The sequence below is a fragment of the Macaca nemestrina genome, chromosome 9 (genome assembly GCF_043159975.1).
Source record: "Macaca nemestrina isolate mMacNem1 chromosome 9, mMacNem.hap1, whole genome shotgun sequence".
NCBI classification, from domain to species: domain Eukaryota; kingdom Metazoa; phylum Chordata; class Mammalia; order Primates; family Cercopithecidae; genus Macaca; species Macaca nemestrina.
The window spans coordinates 84,983,319-85,003,660 of NC_092133.1; the positions used below are offsets into that span (position 1 = coordinate 84,983,319).

The 20,342-nt window shown below is 40.3% G+C and overlaps 1 protein-coding gene across 50 annotated transcripts in view; it reads right to left on the reverse strand.

Moving 5' to 3' along the window:
* Positions 1-833: 833 nt before the first annotated feature.
* The window catches only part of LOC105486665 (protein tyrosine phosphatase non-receptor type 20), a 123,713-nt gene continuing 104,204 nt past the window's right edge, over positions 834-20,342 (reverse strand). For 26 of the 50 annotated variants that reach the window (XM_071069904.1, XM_071069899.1, XM_071069925.1 and 23 more), the window contains 2 exons: positions 18,304-18,366; positions 15,722-17,598 (listed from right to left, as the gene is read on the reverse strand). In XM_071069904.1, the coding sequence (XP_070926005.1) occupies positions 17,533-17,598; positions 18,304-18,366 (129 nt within the window). In that variant the 3' untranslated portion in view covers positions 15,722-17,532. The other 24 variants (XM_071069923.1, XM_071069916.1, XM_071069917.1 and 21 more) reach the window with 9 other exon arrangements.

Sequence of the window (20,342 nt, forward strand, 5' to 3'; positions counted from 1 at the left end):
TTGACTCTCCATTTCCTTACTAATCATCTTATCTGTGCTACAACCCTACCATGTTATCTGTGTCCACTCCACAGTGGCGTGTTCACCACATCACTGGAAAATAATGCCACTCCCTGACAGCATACCCCCACAAAGCTCCCTGTCTTCTCAGAGGATGGGGGCCCAGACCCTCAACGCCCTCTTCACTCTGCCCCCTGCCATTGTCTCCAGGATGGGAAAGGAGAGGACACCAACCTCCATGATCTGACTCTGCTGAAACGTTGCTCCCAGGCCCCCTCTGGTGGCCTCTGACTCCACTCTTCTCAGCCACACACAGAAACATCCTCATCTTGGGTTTCTTCATCCCTCAAGAATCAAACCAGCTCCCAGGCCAAGCCCTCTGACATTGCCGTCATTGGCCACAATCTGCCTCCCTTTTCACCTCTCCCCAGGCCTGGTTCACCTGCTTTTTATTTCCATAAGAACACCCCATTCTTTTTTCCTGCAAGTCCCTCCTGAAACCATTTTCAGCTCTATCCTCACACACAGACCAAAACCCTGCAGAGTCCCCCTTTCTGTGGCTGCCTTGTCAGGAACCAACCATGGATAAGCTACCACCTGCCTTCCTGTATCTTCTGGCCAGTGCAACATGGAGGGGAAGCTGTGCAACTGTGTGCCTTGGCTCCTTGACAAGCCAAGCAACCCCCACCAGCCCCCCAGGCTGCTGCACAGCCCAGCTCTTCATCCCTTGCTAGCATCCCAACAGATGTTCCCAATCTCCTTCTTTTTCCCCAGTCCACAAATCCGCCCCCACGTCCCAAACTCATACCAGGTGAATTCACTTTATAATTTATTGAGAATTTCATCCTATAATGACATTCTCACCATCTCTCCCCTTCTCCTCAGAATGTCTCTTATCTTTCCCCAGTGTGTCTTTTTCCGAGAAATACCCTTCCTCTTTTTGAAACGAACATTTCCCTCTGGACTCTAAATCTCTCAGCTTCCTGATTCCTTCCTGACCTCCTTCCATTTTTCTGTCTTCTAACTTCTTCCAGTTTTCTGTCTTCTAACTTCTTAAACTTTTATTTTTTAGCTGTATTGAGATATAAATGATACACAGAAAATTGCACATATTTAATGTACACATCTTGATGAGTTTGGACATATGCACACACCATCACCACAACTAAGGAACTAAACATATTCATCACCTCCAAAAATTTGTGTACTTCTGTAAGTCATGTTTTTTGGTAAGAACACTTAACATGAACTCTGTCCTCTTAATGTATTTTAAAATGCACAATATTATATTGTTAACCATAGGTACTATGCTGTACAGCAGATCTCCAGAACTTACTCATCTTGCATAACAGAAACTTTGTACCTTGAAAAACAATTCCCCATTTCTTCCCCTCACCAGCCCCTGGCAGCCACCATTCTACTGTTTCTATGAGTTTGACTATCTTAGATGCCTTATATAAGTGACATCATTCAGTATTTGTCCTTCTGTGACTGGCTTATTTTGCTTAGTATGTCTTCTAGGCCATCCTTTTTGAAGCAAATGGCAGGATTTTCTTCTTTTTAAAGGCTGAACAATATTCCATTGTGTATGTGCATGGCAGTTTCTTCATGCATCCATTGATGGACATAGGATGATTTCATATCTTGGCTATTGTGAATAGTGCTGCAATAAATGTGAGAGTGCAGATATCTCTTTGATATACCAGTTTCTTTTCTTTTGGATAGATACCCAGTTGTGGAATGGCTGAGTCATACAGGACTATTTTTAGTTTTTTTGAGGAATCACCATGCTGTTTTCCATAATGACTGTAGTAATTTACATTCCCACCAACAGTGTAAGAATGTTCTCCTTTCTTCACATCTTTGCCAGCATGCTACTTTTTGTCTTCTTGATAATAGCCATTTTAACTGTGACAAGATGATATTGCATTATTTTGATTTGCATTTCTCCGATGATTAGTGACGTTTAGCACTTTTTCATATATCTGTTGGCCATTTGTATATCTTATTTTGAGAAATGTCTATTCAGTTATTTTTCTCATTTTTTTATTGGATGATGATGATGATGATTATTATTATTCCTATTAAGTGGTTTGAGTTCCTTACCTATTCTGGTTACTAATCTCTTCTTAGATAGATATTTTGCAAATATTTTCTCTCATTCTGTAGGCTGTCTCTTTGCTTTGTTACTTGTTTCCTTTGCTGTGTAGAATTTTTTTAACTTGATGTGATCCCATTTGTCCATTTTTGCTTTGATTTCCTCTACTTTTAAGGTATTACCTAGGAACAGTCTTTGCCCATACCAGTGTCCTGAAGCATTTTGAACTGGGACATTTTTGAAAGTGAAGGAGGTGTTATTAATAATTACGTAGGTCAATAGGCATCAAGTAGACTGTCCTGATCATCCTAGCTCCAGGGCTTGCCATAATAAGTGTATTTGGGATTTGTTTTAATCGGGTATGGTAAGACACACAGGAATTAAAATGACTGTCAGGAAGAAAGAGGCCTCCACACAGATCCCTAGAAACAAGAGGCGTGGTGCCTCAGTCAGAGCCCCACAGGGAAGCACTGGGTTTAGTAAGCACTGGGTTTGGGCAAGGAGAGTGGGAATCTGTGGGCAAGAGCCTTTATTGAGGTTTCTGTGAAAAGCAACAGGCAAGGCAAGGTAAACAGGCCTAGGAGAAGCTAATTTGAATAATAGGAGAGGGCTCTGGGCACAGGGGCTGCCCAGGTATCTGGCACCTGGCCCTGGGTGATTAGGGCAGGTGGGTAGTGGTCATGAGTGGGAGTCCCCTGGAGGAGGCTGTTCAGGGTGTAAGCTCTGGACTGGTTGGTCTGTGTCTGAAAAGCATGCGCTTGGGTGACTTGTTCAGTGTCCTTAGGAATTGGCAGCCCTGGGAGGGGCAGCAAGGCCCCAAACTGTCAGCAGCAGAATACAGAAAATAAAAGGGATGGCTAATATAGGGACTATCGCAGTCACCCAAGAGGCTTTTTCATAAAGCACATACTTCCTTTCCACCTCCTCTCCTCTCCCCTCCCCCAGGTAAGAATGACTGCCTGAGTGAGCCAGAGCTACCATGTGCACATACACACACCAGGTGCGTGCTGGAAAGGGAGGGATCGAGAGCCAGGGCTTTGCCTGCCGCCCCCCCAACCACCCCAACTTACACTGACTTGACACATCTAATACCTCAAGTCTAAGTCTGTGTCCTTCATCTGCTGGACTGGATCCCACCTCCTGCCTGGTACCATAGTGACTCCTATTTTCTCTTTCACCTGGAACGCCTTCCCCCTCCACCTGTCAAAGACCCAGCTCTCTCAAGGCCCTGCTACAAGGCTGTTTCCTGGAAACGCAGCTTAGGCCTCTCTCCCTGCCTGAGTCCTGGCCGCAGTTTACACTCCCTCCAAGCCCCCTAGCCTGCCTTCCGCCATGTCTGCCTCTCCTATCAGTGTGCGCTTCCTAAGCAGCTCCTCCTCTGGGGCAGAGAGAGGTGTAGACACTCTTAGAATGAACGATGCTGCCCACCTCCAGGGTAAGGCATGCGTGCTGATGTGCCAGCGCCTTACTCCCTGGCAGCATAGTAAATGGGAGTGGGAGTCTCTGGGAAACATGCTGTCTTAGCCTGGTGTTTCCCATAATAAGTTACAGGGGATGTGCTCTTCCTGGGGTTTGCGGAACTGCCAAACTTCTCACAGATTAGACACTGAGGAGCCTGTGATGAAGCGATTCTCCCTAGGGCATTTGAAAACTTTTTTTTTTTTTTTTTTTTGTAATTTATGTACTTGCCATCTTTCTTCTGAGACTCATGGGACTGGTGGTCCTGAAAAACATAAATGTCTAAGAAAGGTGCTTTCAGGAGACTGTAGGGCCGTGCTTAAACAGGGGGTCCTCCTGCAGGCTGCAGGTCACGTTGGCTGGATTATCATCTGTTTCACTGGCGATCCCAAACCTCCAATTAAGGTGACTTTGCCTGGTGAAGCTAATATGTCCCATCTGCTCCTTCCCTTTGGTCCCCCAAGGGACATAAACTAAGCCGGCCAATCCCCTTGCCCTTGGCTCCAGTCAAGCTAATCCGCTTTCAGTCCCGAATGCACCATGCTGCTTCTCACCTCTGCGCCTTTCTCACACTGCCTGCTTCAACCGCAAATCCCTCTCATATACTATCACCTAATGTAGATATAACCATCTATACAGACATATATATAAAACACATATGTATATATGTATGAAGTTGGACATGCATGTGTATATGTTAGGCTAGAAAGATGATAGATACATGATAGATGATATAGATGATGATGGATAGATAGTAGATGATAGATCAATAGACAATAGATAGATTATAGATAGATACAGATGATAGATTAGATAGATGATAGATAGACGATAGGAGAGATTGCTTATTAGGCTGCCCCTTTTACTTAGGACATATCTAGAAATATTCACTAAATGAAGAAAGGAAAATTAAACTAGAAAGCAAGTGAATGGATGGATGGATGGGTGGAGGGATGCATGGATGGAAGTAGAATTTGTATTACACATATTGGAGAATTTTAATCTGATAATAAATAGAAGGTGTGGCTCGACAAGGACTCCTTCCTTCCCAGACTTTAGTCAGTCTCCTTTGAGCCCTCTTCTTAACTAGCCTTGGCCTGTTGAACTCATTTTACGGAGACTCCCCCCATCCTTGGTATATAATGAGGTTCCTCTCAGTGATTTTCCACTCACTGACCCCTGACTATACCCCTGCACCTTGGCTATAAATCCTCAGCTGTCTTTTCTGTATGCAAAGTTGAACTTAGTAGTTCTATACTTGTCTCCCTCCCCTACTGCAAAAACCTTTCTTGCCACTTTTAACAACTGTCCAGTGCAATTTCTCCTCGACAGGCTGTGAATGTGTACATATAGACCCCATTATGGGTTTCACTGGGCTGCTTTGGACAAATCTTAGGTGTTGTATGTTGTCACCATCACATTTGTAACATGGGTGTACTGCCCACTGGGCTCTCTGAGGAAAGGCTTCAAGAAAGGGTCAGAAGGCGATTCTCAAATGTAATGTGTGCTTTACAAGTCAGCCTAGATTTGAAGTGGTGTATCAGCACTAAACAAACACTGTGTTCTCCTTCAGCACGCTGGACAAACAGCAAAGTGTTACTCATTCAAGTTTGTCCTCCTAGCCCTAGGGTTGCCAGAATAAAAGATGGCTTCTCTAGAGTCAGAAGGGCAAGATAACTGGGGGAAAGGAAGTGAACACTGGCTCAACTGTTAGTGTGTGCCTGGTTCATGCTCAGCACTCTGTCCATGTGGCCTCACGCAATCTTGCCAGCAACCTCCTCGGGCAGATATCATCACTGTTTCACACCTGGGTGCTCATCCGTGTGGCTTCTCTTCACTTGGCCTCTTGGCATTAGTCTAGTCCTAGCTTCTTTATGGCACGATGGTGGCTTCCCCAGGGTAGCAGAAGCTGCTGGTCTTCTTAAGGGCCAGAATCAGGACTGGCTTAAAAATCATCTACATTCTATTGGTCAGGGAGTGTCAAAGGTTTGCCACCAATTCAAGAGGCAGGAAAAGACTCCACCTCTTGAAAGTAGAGCAATGTTCCTGCATAGGGAGGGGAGGAATCGATGGAGACCATGACCCTGGTCTGACCCGGGACAGGGACCTGGTAGGGGTGCTGCTCTCTAAGGCCAGGAAGCAGGTATTGGACACCCGTGGCATCACGGACCAGAAGTGCATTATACCTACCTGGGCCAGGTACAGGTGCTGACGGACTCAGAAACAGATGCGGGGATTCAGTGCTGAATCCAGGACAAATCCACACTCGCTTACAGTAAGCCTGCATGTCACAAATCCGAGGTGGCCCTGTAGAGGGAGCCACGGCCTTTTCCTGCTAGTTCGGGCTAGCCTTGGGCCACAGCAGCCAGCCCATTGGTCCAGCGGGAGCCCAGAATGTGGGGCGAGGCCCTCCGGGTGCTTGCTGGCAAAGCTGCCTGGGCTGTGTGGCTGTATCACAGTCCTGACCGCACCCTCCCAGCCTTCCCAGAACAGAGCTTCCAAGGTGAAAACACCTCCTGGCTGTTCTCATTCCCCAAATGGCTATGTTTTATGATGTGCTAAGTTTGGGGGGAAAAAAAGAAAATTCCTCCAGCTGTGGCGTGATCCCATCTGAAGGCATTCCAGGGATTTGATTTATAATCTCTGGGCATGAACTGCATGCTGGGCTCTGTGAGAGGGGCGCCTGTCCCGGGCACTGCAGGGCCAGGGCCATTGAGGCCCTCTGGGTGGAGCTGCCTCCTTCGTGGGTTCCCGGCTTCCAGCACGCTGGAGCTGTCTCCAAGCCCAAGTTGCGCATGGAACAGGCATGAATATACAATATTCAGTCAGGATGAGCTCACTCTGCTACCACCTTGCATAATATTTATTTATTCACTCATTTAGCAGAGTTTCTGGGGGCTAGAAAATACCTTAGGTACTGATAATACAAAATGAATATGGCAAAGATTGAGATATGTTTGAACCAAGGTTAATATCAGAGGTAGCTATTGAAATTATCAACCCAACAATCAGCTTGTAAAACAGCCGTCTGTTTTCTGTCCTTTTTTTTTTTTTTTTTTTCAAGGTGGGGTTGACTTATTGCGAGGGTGGTGGTAAAAGGAAGTTCTATATGAATTATTGGAGAATAACAGTTCTGAGAGGAGACATGGCTGTTCTAAGCCCAGCCTGGTGCTGGTCTCCCTGGTGTCTTTCTCTCGAGAAATAAAGAAATGAAAGTTGATCTCAGCAACAAGGACCCAACCGGGTACCCACACCTTTCCTTCCCAGCAGCCCTGCAGGGTTGAGGCTTGTTCCCACAGCCTGGAACACAAGAATAGCGTGCGTTCCAGTTGGAGCAGAATGATTCTGGCCTAGGAAAGACATTATGCCGAGTGGGTTTCAGATTCTTACTGCTATCCAGGAAAGGACAGACAGCCACTTCTACTTACAAGAAATGCCCACAATCCCACTTCCCATCATGGGCAGAACATGCATATGAACTGCACTCCACAGAGGACCCTGTGTGCAACGTGGTGCAAGGCCAACATAAAATCAAGTCAGGTCAAAGAGGAAAAGTGTCTTAGCCCAACCACAGTATTGAGAAGGGAACCCTGCACAGTTGAGTCATTATTTTGATTCAAAGACTGTCTATTTATTTTTGTCCTCCCTTTGTCCCTGTGTTTCCTTGGTTGCGATTGTGCTCGGTGAGTGAACTGTCCCTGGCCTGCTTCCAGGGTCAGCAGGGCCTGAGTCTTATGTCACCTTTGATCATCATTGGCAGCTTCTCCAGTCCCCTGAGACAGACAGGACAGGGGGCTTTAATATCTTTGAGCAACTATACACATAGAGGGCTGAATCCTAGACACAGCTGACATATGCTATGACTTATTTCATTTTTAACTAGTAAGTCTTGGGTCTATCTGTTACTAGCAGAATCTTCTAAGCAAAACAGGAATTTCAAAATTCAGGAGGATTAGCTTGACAGATTTCCCAAAACCTTGGACAGCAGCATGAGTTAAAATGTGACCCCCACCACCACTATGCATTAATCATGACTAGCTTGCCTCTGTCAAAAAATGGCCTGGGAGAGAATGGGCTAGAGGTGCTGTTCTATCTGTCAAATGTGATCTATGTAATAATCCTAGTTGGCACTGCAGAATGAAAACTCAAATGCATCTCTTCTCATTCCATGAAAAAGGAAAGCTCCTGAGGGTTCTCTGTGACAACACTTATGCTACTTATTCTTGGTCCTGTGGTGGCACTCAGTTTCTCTAAAAGTGAAAGGACATTATGGGGGCCTTCTTCGCCCCAACACTAGGAGATCACACAGTGAAAGTCAGGTATTTGCATTCATTCACTCCTCCGAAACTATATGCTCCTCGAAACTGAGGAGCAGAGACACCCCTGCCCCTACGGGACAGTGTTGGTGAGGATGGGTTTAGAGACAACAGAGCAAAATCTGAGTTGCCCCCTGCCCTGATTCAACACCAACTGTCAGCATCAGCTGGCAGAGAGGAGGAAAAGCGGCTTCCAAAGAGGAAAGGAACAACCAAGGCAGCCATTCGAAGATAGTAGAAAAGAAAGCAACAGGTAGCTCAAGAATACACAATAGATGAAAACTATGGCTTCCACGCAGGAAGAGCTAAATGAGAGAGGCCCTCAAAAAAAGGTAGCAGAAAGAGTTTAAAAGTGAGTTGACCATTTAAATGATATTGATTCTTCCAATCATGAGCGTGGAATGTTCTTCCATTTGTTTGCATCATCCGTGATTTCTTTCAGCAGTGTAATGTAATTCTCCTTGTAGAGATCTTTCACCTCCTTGGTTAGATGTATTCCTAGATATTTTTTGTGGCTGTTGTCAATAGGATTGTATTCTTGATTCTCAGATTGAACGTTATTGGTGTATAGAAATGTTACTGATCTTTGTACATTGATTTTGTCTGATGAAACCTTACAGAAGTTGTTTATCAGTTCTAGGAGCCTTCTCATGGGGTCTTTAGGGTTTTCTTGGTTTACGATCATATTATCTCTTATTTCTTTTTCTTGCCTGATTGCTCTGGCTAGGACTTCCAGTACTATGTTGAAGAGAAGTTAATGAGTATGGGCATGAACAGACACTTCCCAAACCAAGAGATAAATGCAGCCAACAAACATATGAGAAAATGCTCCACATCACTAATCATCAGAGAAACGCAACCACAATGAGATACCATCTCACACCAATCAGAATCACTATTATTAAAAAGTCAAAAAATAACAGATGCTGACGAGGCTGTGGAGAAAAGGGAATGCTTATACATTGTTGGTGGGAGTGTAATTAGTTCAGCCACTGTTGAAAGCAGTTTGGATATTTCTCAAAGAACTTAGAGCTACCATTCAACTCAGCAATCTCATTACTGGGCATATATCCAAAGAAAAATAAATTATTCCACCAAAAAGACACATGCACTTGTTTGTGCATCTCAGCACAATTTACAATAGCAAAGACGTGGAATCAACCTGGATTCCCATCAGTGTGGACTGAATAAAGAAAATGTGGTACATACACACCAGGAAATACTAAACAGCCACATAAAAAGAATGAAATCATGTCCTTTGCAGCAACATGGATGCAACTGGATACCATTATCCTAAATGAATTAATGGAAGAACAAAAAAAACAAATACTGCATGTCCTCACGTATAAGTGGGAGCTAAACACTGGGTACTCATGGACATAAAGATGGAACCAATAAACACTGGGGACTCCTAGAGTTGGGAGAGAGGGAGGGAGGCAAGAGTTCAAAAATTACCTATTGAGTACTATGCTGACTACCTGGGTGGTGGGATCAGTCATATGCCAAACCTCAGCATCACACAATATACCCATGTAACAAATCTGCACATGTATCCCCTAAATCTAAAATAAAAGTTGACATTTTTTAAAAAAGAAAGAAAGAACTTAGCATGTCAATGAAAGACTCTGTATTAATGACAAACTCTAGTGGAATATATGCCTCTTTTCTTCACTTTTACGTAATACAATTTAAAACTTTCAAAAATAAAAAATAAATGAGTCGACAACAGTGCTTGGGGAAAGCAATTCTTGTTTCTTAATGCCCTCCAACCCAGGTCTTCTGCCTTCCCACTGGCAAGTCATTATAAAGCTAAATGAAACAATAAAATGTGCTCACTCTCTCTCGTTATGAGAATTATGTTTCCAACACAATAGATTCCTCCATAACAACACTGAATGAGAAAGAGAAAGTAAGTGAAACAATGTCTACAAAGACCTCCAAGTGAGAAAAGAATGACACATGAATATTATACAGAACCAAAATGTCATGTACATATAAAGAACCTCAAGAAATTGAAAGAATGCCAGAAATCAAGGACAATAGAACTTGTGAGCCCATTTTGGAAAACCTTTTGGAGGATGAACTCTCATCAACCAAGTTATGCATAAGGAAATTTCTATACACTAGCTGAAGAGACAAAACAAATTAGTCACTATATTATGCTCTTCGGTATTTAATTCACTCCTCCTTATCCTTATGTTCCTAATTTCATAACCAAAAGCTGAAGTGATGCCATTTTATCCATGTAAGTTCTTCTCCAGGCTCTTCAGGTACTAATTTGCTTAAATCTCTTCAAATATTTTATAGTGTTTGTTTTCATCGACAATTGGAATATGACCATGTTCCCACCTGTCCTACTTATTAGACAGGTGTGTCACAGGGCAAGTGGCATAGTGCCAGGAGATACACACTTGCACGAATGTCCATATATCTGGGTGTTGGCAACCAGAGTGCACATGAGCGTGAGAAGGGCTACTTCTGTGACTTTCCTGGACCAATAGTCCCAATAGAGCCAAGCTAGAGCAAAACCACAGCCTCCTCACCCAGAGGCGCCTCCCCCAGCACTCATCTATTTAGGAGTCCCCAGCCCATCTCCAAGTGTTGTGCAGCACTCTGAAGCTCCTCCTCACCCCCTTGAGGCAGCTGCTCCAGGGGTCCCTGGACTCCTCAAACTCTGATTCCCCTGGCAGAACACCCTCCTGGCTGCAGGTGTGGCTCCTGTCCCAGCCTCAAAGCAGCAGGTTCCTGTGCTCTCATCGTTACAGCAAAGAGTTGAGGGCTCTTTTCTTTTCATTGAAACCCCTGAGGAGCGCCCCCCAACAAAGGAATATCCCCAGGCTATCTGTTCTTATCATACTCATAATGTTTTGGCTTTGTCATGCCATTTACCCAGCCTCAACTTGACATACTTTCCCTGAAGGTCTAAATCCAGACAAAAATATGAGCAACCCTTCTCAACATTTGGCCTCCCTAACATTATTACAAACCCCTTATTCATGGTCTTTGGCTCTGTCCAGAGTGTTGGCAGTCTCTTTATACCTGGGTTATTCTCCCACACAGTATGTGACCTGAGAAGTCAGGAATGGCTATTGTGCTCTAATGTCATAGCAAGTGGCATGCCACCTAGCTCTGGGGGTGGCAGTCAGTGCCAGGGGCCCAGTCATTGTCTTCCCTAGAGGTCATAAGAACTCTCATAGAAACAAGTTGACCCCACAGGTATGCCAGCCCAGACATCCTGGTGAGGCCCCAGCATGCCCCAGTTCTCAACCGCAAGCAGCTCAGGAAGTAACGAAAGGACCCAGGCACCATTTGGTTTTGTAAGGCCATACAGTAAGGCTCAGACTCTTGGAAAGCCAGCCTCAGTCCTTTGTTGCTATTGATTCAGTCCTTTGTTGCTATTCGCTTTAATGTTTACTTCATTTTCTGTTTCATGCAGGCAGAATTCCTGGTAAATAAGCCCTTCAGCAACCGCAGTCTTGTGCTCTGTTGGAGATGTATATTCTTGGAGAATGAAATACTGGGCCATACATATTTCAGTCTGGACTGTGAAATGCCTTCTATACATCTGATGTGTAAGAGAGATGGTTCCGATTGCTGACATCTCAGTGGTGATCCTGAAGAGAAAGGCTTGACAGAGAATTTTAAAGGTGCTCTATGGAGTGTAATTAACCAAATCCACTACCCCTCTATATCTGAAAAAATTTTGGCATTGTCACCAGTGAGGAAGATAGCTTCTTTTGCATAAAGGAACTTTTAGTTGTTTCCCTGGGGTTATTATCTCCAAGCCTGGCTGTGTGGTGGACTCGGTTTCCTCAGTTGCACTCCAATCCATTCTTGAGACCAGTCCAAGACAGTACTTGACTTGTAGGACAGAAACAGTGTTTTACCATAAAATGTGCTCCTGTTATAAGTTTGCTGTAGCTATCCCCTAGCAGATTAAGGTAATTCCCTTCTATTCCAAGTTTACAAAAAATTTTTATTTTTAAAATATAGAATGGATATCAAATTTGATTAGAATTTTGTTTCTGCATCTACTGAGGAATGGCTCTTGGGAACAATATTTCCTGAGCTCTTGCATGTTGATTTCAATTTGCACCCAGGGCATCAAGGTCAGTTTTTCTAGATATAACATATTTGGCTCATAAAAATCTTTCCTTGGACATTTTAACTATATTATTCCATCTTCTTTTGTATTAAAGCATTACTCTTAAAAATCTGACAATAATCTAATTTTCTTTTCCTCATATTCTTTTGCACAACCCCCCCCCCCACCATTTTCTTTCTTCAAACTACAGCAATTTTATGTAAAAATGTATTAAACCTTGGTATTGGTCATACTCATTTGATGGTTTCAAGTATGTACTATGATATTTCAACATATACTTTTATAACCAATTATTTCAGGAATATTTTCTTTAATTATTATTCTAAATATTTCTTGAATTAGTGAATTTGTTCTGAACCCTTGCTTTGGTTTTTCTTCTTTAAACTTTCTATTATCTATCTACTAGTCTTCTTTCCCTATCATTGATTCTTGTTATGCTCTTAAATCCTGTTTTCTTTCTCCATTTTGTTTTGAAATTATTCCTCTTAAGCTTTCTATTTATTGTAAAGCATCAGTTATCAAATTTTTTGTTTTTTCTAGTTTATGGATTTTATTTCTAATTTTTGTTTCTAATTCTTTCTTGATTTTCACACTGCTTTAAAATTTTCTAGTTCTGATTTTTGTTGTTCCATCCTGCTTTATGCAATTTTCCTATTGTCTTTAAGCTCATTTTGAAATAGTAGGATATCGTTTTCTGTGACTTCCTGAACTGCTTGCCATTGAGAACTGTGTTTTGAGTATATCTTTCTGGTATACCTTCATTGTTTGTAAGGGATGCTATTCAGCTCCTCAGTCTTTGTTTTCTTATGGTAACTTGTATGGGATTTGATCATAATATTTTCTAGTGCTTGTTTCCATGTGAATTTGGTTTTCCTGAAGTAAACTTGGCTTGGACAGACAGCTCTCACAAGTTCACTAAGCTTGCTTTCTGAGGTTTTCTGGCTCTATTCTCAATCACTTTTATAGGACCTTCTCTTTTCTTCAGCCCATTCTCTCCATTCTGCTCAATTTTAATTCTAAGGTTTCTCCTCAGTGTGACTCTGTTCTGGGAAGGAGCCATGGCTGGTCACCTTTAAAGCAGATAAGAGCTACACTGCTCTAACCCCTTCAGGCCCTACCATGTGCTCCTTGCACTTTTCCACTTTGAAAGTGAGCAATGCCCATCCAGTTTCAGACACCATCCTCAGCTTAGCCCCACCACACCTCCCAGTAAATATCTGTTGGATCTTTTGGCTGTGTTCAAGTCTATCAGTTGGTAAATAAAACTGGTCCTTCACCAGAGTTTGAGAAGCATTGCTGAAGGAATCAGCAGAGGGAGAGATGAGTGTTAGAAGGCTTCATGGAAGAGATAGTTCTTAGGCCAGGCCCTGGAGGGCAATCACGGTCGAAGTGAATGTTGAAGTTTCCCAGCACTCTGCCCTTGGCCTCCACCTCACTTTCTTTGTGGAGCTCATCCATTCCCATGCCCTCAAACATCACTTTCAAGGCAAGCATTTCTCCATATCTGAGTTTTCAGCTCAGGAATCTTTTTTAACATGAAACTTGTAGAGACACTTGCATAGGTATAACAAATTCAGCATGAATCAAACAAGTGCATGACTTTCTCCCCACATTTTGTCAATGAATCTTACAAGTTTTGTTGCATTTTTATTTTCGTTCAGTTCCAAATATTTTGTAACTTCTAATTTTTTCTCTGACTCATATATTATTTAGAAATATGCTGTTTAATTTCCATATATTTTGGAATTTAAAAAATATCTTTACATTATTGATTTCTAGTTAATTCTATATGCATACTTTATATAGTTACATTCTTCTGAAATATTGTGAGACTATGACCCAAAATATAGTGTTTTTTGGTGAATGTTCTATGTCCACTTGAAAAGAATGTGTATTCTGCTGTAGTTTAGGGTTCTATAAGTATCTGTTAGGTAAAGCAGGTTGGAAGGGTTATTCAAATCTTTTATATATTATTTTCTGTTTACTTGTTCTATCAATTACTTAGAGACAAATGCTGAAATCTCAAACTCTAATTATGGATTTGCCTATTTTTCCAGTTTCACCTTATCTATCAATTTTTGTTTCATGTATTTGAAGCTCTGTATTTGAAATGCTATCCATAGCATAAATTCACAAATATAAATGAGTCTGTAATGCTCAACTCTATTTTGTTCCATTTATCTATCTATATATCCATGTGCCAGAATCAGATTGTTTTCATTACTGTGACTTTAGATAATACTTTGACTATTGCTAAGGCAAGCCTTTTCCCTTTCCTCCAGTTAATTTTTCTTTCTCAAAAATATCTTGGTTCTTTTCATACATCTACTGTTCATTTAGAATGTAAGCATCATCTGGTCACATTCTTGTTAAGTTTAATCTTAAGTATTTCATATATTTTATAAAATATACATTTTATATATGCCTGTTGCACAGAGATATTTTTCCTGTTGAAGATACAGGACAGGGGCTGGCAAACGTTTTCTTTAAAGGGCCAGGTGGTAAAAATTGTAGGCTTTATAAGACATGTGATGTCTGCTGATACTATTCATTCAGCCATTGCCATAATACAAAAGCAGCCATAGACAATATGTAAACAAATGGGCATAAAGCTTTATTTACAAAAAAAGGCAAGAAGTCAGATACGGCCTGTGGGCCACAGTTTGCTAGTTGTAGATGAAGAGACAGACTAATAGACGTAGAGAAAGATTAATTTTTACATAGTCATCTTGTATCTTAACTTCATAAGTTTGCTAATACTATTTTTGAGTTGAGTCTCTTATCTCTATGTGAACAACATACAAACAAAAGATCATTTTGTTCTAGTTTTCCAATGTTTACAGCAATTATTCCACTTTTGTAGTCTTACTGCATCGGCTAGATAACTCTGGAGCAATACTCAGCTACTGTGCTAACAGGAGGTATTGTTTTGTTAATAGGGGGGCTCTATTTTTTCACCTACAAATTTGATGTTGCTGTTGGTTTCTAAAAATTGTTCTTTATCACGTTCAAATATCAAATACGATGCTTGTATTCAATCTTTTAAGATCCCTTCTAATTCAAATTGTTTAATTATGAAGTAATTACCAGTTTTTGATTGTGGCTGTAGACAAATGAGTGTTCCAGTGAGCAATTCATCACCCCCATTGAATACCGATGACTTGTTTTTACTTAATAGAGACCTTCTGAATCTTTTTGTTCAATTACATGAACCTCAAGACAACATAGAAGAAAATGAATTCTTTCCAGGAATTAGAAAAAAATTAAGTAGGAAATAAAAGTTTTTTGCTTTAGACTTTTTAAAGGTGTTTTCCTTTGAGGTTTTTCAGTAAAAATAAATCACTAAAATAACTTTTGAGAGCTAAAGGTAAACTTAGCTGAAAATTCAATAACGTTCTAAGGAGATTGGGGGTAAAAGGTCCAAAGGAAGATAAATTACTAACTCTAATATGGAAGAAAAAAACTATGATGTTTATTTCTGAAAAGCTTTGGTCTAACATGTAAGCCTCAAGAACACACAACTTTAAAAATACGTATTTAAAGTTGAAAGTTAATAAATGTATATATGCTTATATTTAAATATTTTAAAACTTCCTTTAAATTAGCATTCATATACTCACAAAGGTGTCAATGAGAGTTTCATATTCATATTGCAGGCAGAAATTGATTCATTACTGATATAAAATTATTTCAATAAGGCAAAAGTTTTCACTTTGGCATTCACCTTCCAAGAATGAAGGGAAAACAAATGCAATTAGTATTTCCATATTCACTCCTTTAATTTCCCTGGAAAACTAAAAAGTAGTCCAGCTGTAAAAATACGAGGCATACATTAAATGAGAGACATGTTTAACATTAAGCATTGTGGAATTTTTCTTTACAAGACTATTTCAAGGCCCAGATAAAAATACTTCAGGCAATACATAGTAAATATTTTATTTTAATAATAGCATAGAATTCTTCTGAAGAAAATTGTTATACATTATAGTTATTATTTTACAGTAACAGAGAGAAAATAAAATTAGAGATACAAATATTAAGGGTCAATTATCAAAATGAAATTAACACAGACTATTATTCATATGAACAATGTAAACAGAATCATCTATTTGATTTAACATCAAATATATTTTTGGCATATAATTATATTTAAAATGAGAATTATCAATTATTCAATCAATTCAAATATACTCATTCAGCCAAAATAAGAAAGTACGCCTCTTAGAAATTCAAGATTTATAGATTGACATTAAACATTTTCTCAATAAATAGAATATTCTGATCTCCACTGAGTTACATTTTCTCAATAAATAGAATATTCTGATCTCCACTGAGTTAAACTGTATAAACACTCATATCTGTTGTTTTATAGCTTATAATTAGGTATAACTGGTCACCAAAACTCCTTGCCCAAAATATCACTATTAATTGTACGAGGCAAAGTCCTATAATAAAATTAATGTAATAATGGCCCCATCTTTTCAAAAACAGAATATACAAGTTTCCATTTTCATGACTATGAATCTGGTTTTCCAAACTCTGGTTCCCAAATCCAGTTTCTAAATGTTTCAACAGAGGTGAGAAAGTAATGGAAATAAATGATTTAATGGAACTCTGGAAAAAGAACTATCATAGATCTTAGTTTGAAAAATACATCAAACATAAGAGATACCATGAATGACTCAGAATTATATAATAATGCCTATATCAAACTTTATGAGTTAGCTAAAGGGCAAAGAGTAAGAGGCAAGTTAAATGTAATACTTGCTTTTAACAAAGCAGACTAAGTAATATGTTAAGGGTTAGGGTGGGATAGGAAAGAACTCAGGCCTGGCAAAAATCTCCTCTTGGACTTTCTATATAAACATCTATTTTAGTTTTGGACTGTTCACCAAGAGGAGCTCTCCCCATCCGTGAAATCCTTCCCAGACCAACAGGTCCTTGTCTAGCTGCTGTAGGAAGGCAGCAGTGTGAAAATGTAGGAAATAGAAGCCAATTTGTGTCCAAAGTTAGTCCACCCTAACTGAACTCTTTTTAAACTAGGTTATTCAAATGCTAGTTAGGTACAGGCTCTAGCTAAAGAACATGAATAGATATCTGTCTTAAAAATGCCTGGAAGAGGTCATGATGTGATCCTGTAGTTTATTGGCCTTATGTTCTCCCAGAATAAGAGCTTATAAAGTCCTGGAAATCCTCAACTCTCTCCAGCCACCCTTCCAAATAAAATCTTAATGAATATAGTTTAAATCCTTTATTGGGCTCTGTAATCCCTTCAACCAAATAGCCAAGCTGCAACTGTTTTATGTAACATCTGTTTCACTGGAAAATGTGGGAAGGTATTTTGATATTGTCTAGCAAGATCAATGAGTAAACACTGTTCACCCCAAGCCAAATGATGCTGCCGTTCAGGGAGCTTTTAGAAAGAAAATAAATCGATAAACCAAGAAAGCAGACTGTATGCATAGCAAAGCCCTTCAGCACAGTGCGAACGTGTTCTTTAGGAGGAGGCTCAAAGCCACTTGGTAATTTCAAGTGAGAGGCAACAGAAGTCTTTCTTAATCCAAAGTCAGAAGTTTCCGAAGAACTTTAAGCACAATATCGTAACAAAAGTGATACTGCTCCTATATACATATATATAAAAAACAACAGAATGTTAAGTAATTGAATATCTGAACCCACTTTCAGAAAACACATTTGTAATTTTCAGTCACACTGGAAAGTTCCTAAAAAGAGCAAACATTGAACTATAAACACTTAAGAACTTTATGTGAATACATTTTTAAAACTATGAGGAAGATAAATGATCAAAATATAGTCCTTGGCCTAGAACTAGTTACCTTAAGGCTTAACATAACTGTTTTTTTTTTAATCATTATCCATACTCTATTAATCTACTCTCCCAATGACTACTAACTAATCTGTGACATAAATAATGTCTTTTTGTGACATCTCAATAACTTTGACAGGTTAGTGGCAAGTAAATATCTCAAACTGCTATGCAGAAATGTTTTAAAAATAACTTTAGATGTTACTTACATAGTACGGCATTATGGACAAGGCATGTGTTTGGACATGAGGAGACCTCAACTTCAGGCTTGGCTCCTCCCCTTCTATCTGAGTGACCCCGTGAAGCAGGCTTTACTGCTCTGAATTTAAAGTACTTGGTCAGGAATACCAGAGCACCAGAGCAAAACTAATGTCTACCTCAAACAGTAGGAATTCAATGAGATTATGTCAGTAAAAGAACTTTATAAGTGGTAAAGTGTTAGACAATGTTAATCTTTATATTCATTAATCTTATTATTATGTATGTGGTGAAAGCTTACCTTTGTTTGAATCATGCCAGAACGTTGTTCTCTCATTTGGGCCACTATATCCATGATGTTGAACTGTAATAAGATGACAGTAATTTTGTATGATCCACGTAGGGCGAAAAACACAAATTCACAGATTGCAACAAAGAGTAAAAGAGATGTCAAGATTTAACCAGAAAGATTTCATTTTCACTCACAAGAAAATGTACTATTTTTGACTTACCCAATGGATAAGGAAGACTTATTTTAATAGGTTTTCAGGAGAAAGCAGGAAGCAATCATTCATAATAATAAATGCTCTCCAAAATAAGTAATAAATTTGTCCTTGTGTGTCCCCGTTTGTTATCCAGAGGCAGAACTTAAAGCAGCACTGTAATTCTGGAAAGGAACAGAAGACTTTCTCTGGCCCCAACAATAGCATATCTGTTTCTTATATGAAGATCTCTGTCAACTCACACGGAGACCTGGAGCAACAGTCGACCCAACACTAGATTCTAGACTGCGTGTGGACACCAGTACAGCTGGATGTGGTCATTGAGTTGGTGCAGGCCTACAAAGGTCTGTTGCTGGTCCACAATAAGTCGAGAAACTGGGAGTAAGTGCCCAGAAACTCTTATGGCAATTTGACACTGGCACGGCACTGAGAAGTGTGCTCAGCTGAACAGGATATAGACCCGCTCAGGTGTTGCTGAACTTGCCTGGAGAGTCACATATGGTACAAGCTGAGTATTAGTCGTTTCAGCAAGACATTGTGGACACATGTAAGTTTTGTCAACTGTAACCCCAAAGCATATAAAAATAGAAAACAATAAGCATTCCTTTATTTTCATAGCTTGTCATCTTTATAATTAAAAATTTTAATTAACCCTTTTTTAAAAACTTTTTGTTTTTTAGAGACAGGGTCTTGCTCTGTAGTCTCGGCTGATGGAGTGCAGCGGTGTCGTCATATCTCACTGCAATCTCAAACTACAATCCTCCCTCCTCAACCTCCTGAGTAGCAAGAACTATAGGTGCGTGCCACCATGCCCAGCTAATTTTTTATTTTTATTTTTGTAGAGATTGGGGTCTCACTGTGTTGCCCAGGCTGGTTTCAGACTCCTGGCCTAAAGTGATCCTCAGCCTTGGCCTCCTAAGGTGCTGGGATTATAGGCGTGAGCCACCATGTCTGCCTTTTATTTTATAATATAGACATACAGGAAGTTGTACAGGGTGGCCCTGTGTATCTTTCACCCAGTTTCCCAGATGCTATCATCTTGTTTAACCAGATATAATACTAAAACCAGGAAAGAAACTGACATTGGGACAATCCACAAAGCTTAATTCAGATTTCACCAGTTTTACATGCAACTGTTAGTGAGCATGTGAACGTCAGTATGTGTGCATGTGTGCACACACAGCTCCATGCAATTGTATATGTGAAGATTCATGAAACTCTAACCAAAGTCCAGATACAGAGCTGTTCCACCACAAGTCTTCCTCCTGCTATCCCTATAGAGTCACACTCAACCACCTCAGTCTCTAACCCTTGGCAAACAGTAATCTGTTTTCCTTCTCTATGCTTTTGCTATGTCAAGAAGAAATAGCAAAATTCATTATATGAATAAAATCACACAATATCTAACCTTTTGTGATTTACCTTTTTCCCACCCAGAATAACTTGGAGATCCATCCAAGTTGTTGGTGTAACAATAGTTTGCTTCTTTTTATTGCTAAATAATATTCCATGATGTGGATGTGTGCCACTTTAACCATCAATTGGTTGAAGAACATCTGGGTTGTTCCAGTTTTTGGCTATTGTGAATATAATCTGCTATGAACACTTACATACAGCTTTCTGTGTGAACATAAATTTTGATTTCTCTGGGATAAATGCCCCAAGAGTGCTATTGCTGGGTTATATGTCAACTTTAGTTTAGTCAGTTTCTTTCCCCAAGAAACTGCTCAATTGTCTTCCACAGTGGCTGGTACCAGTCTACATTCCCAATGTCTCATACATATGGGTAATACATGAGCAATACAGTTTCTCCAAATCTTCAAATTCTCCAAATCCT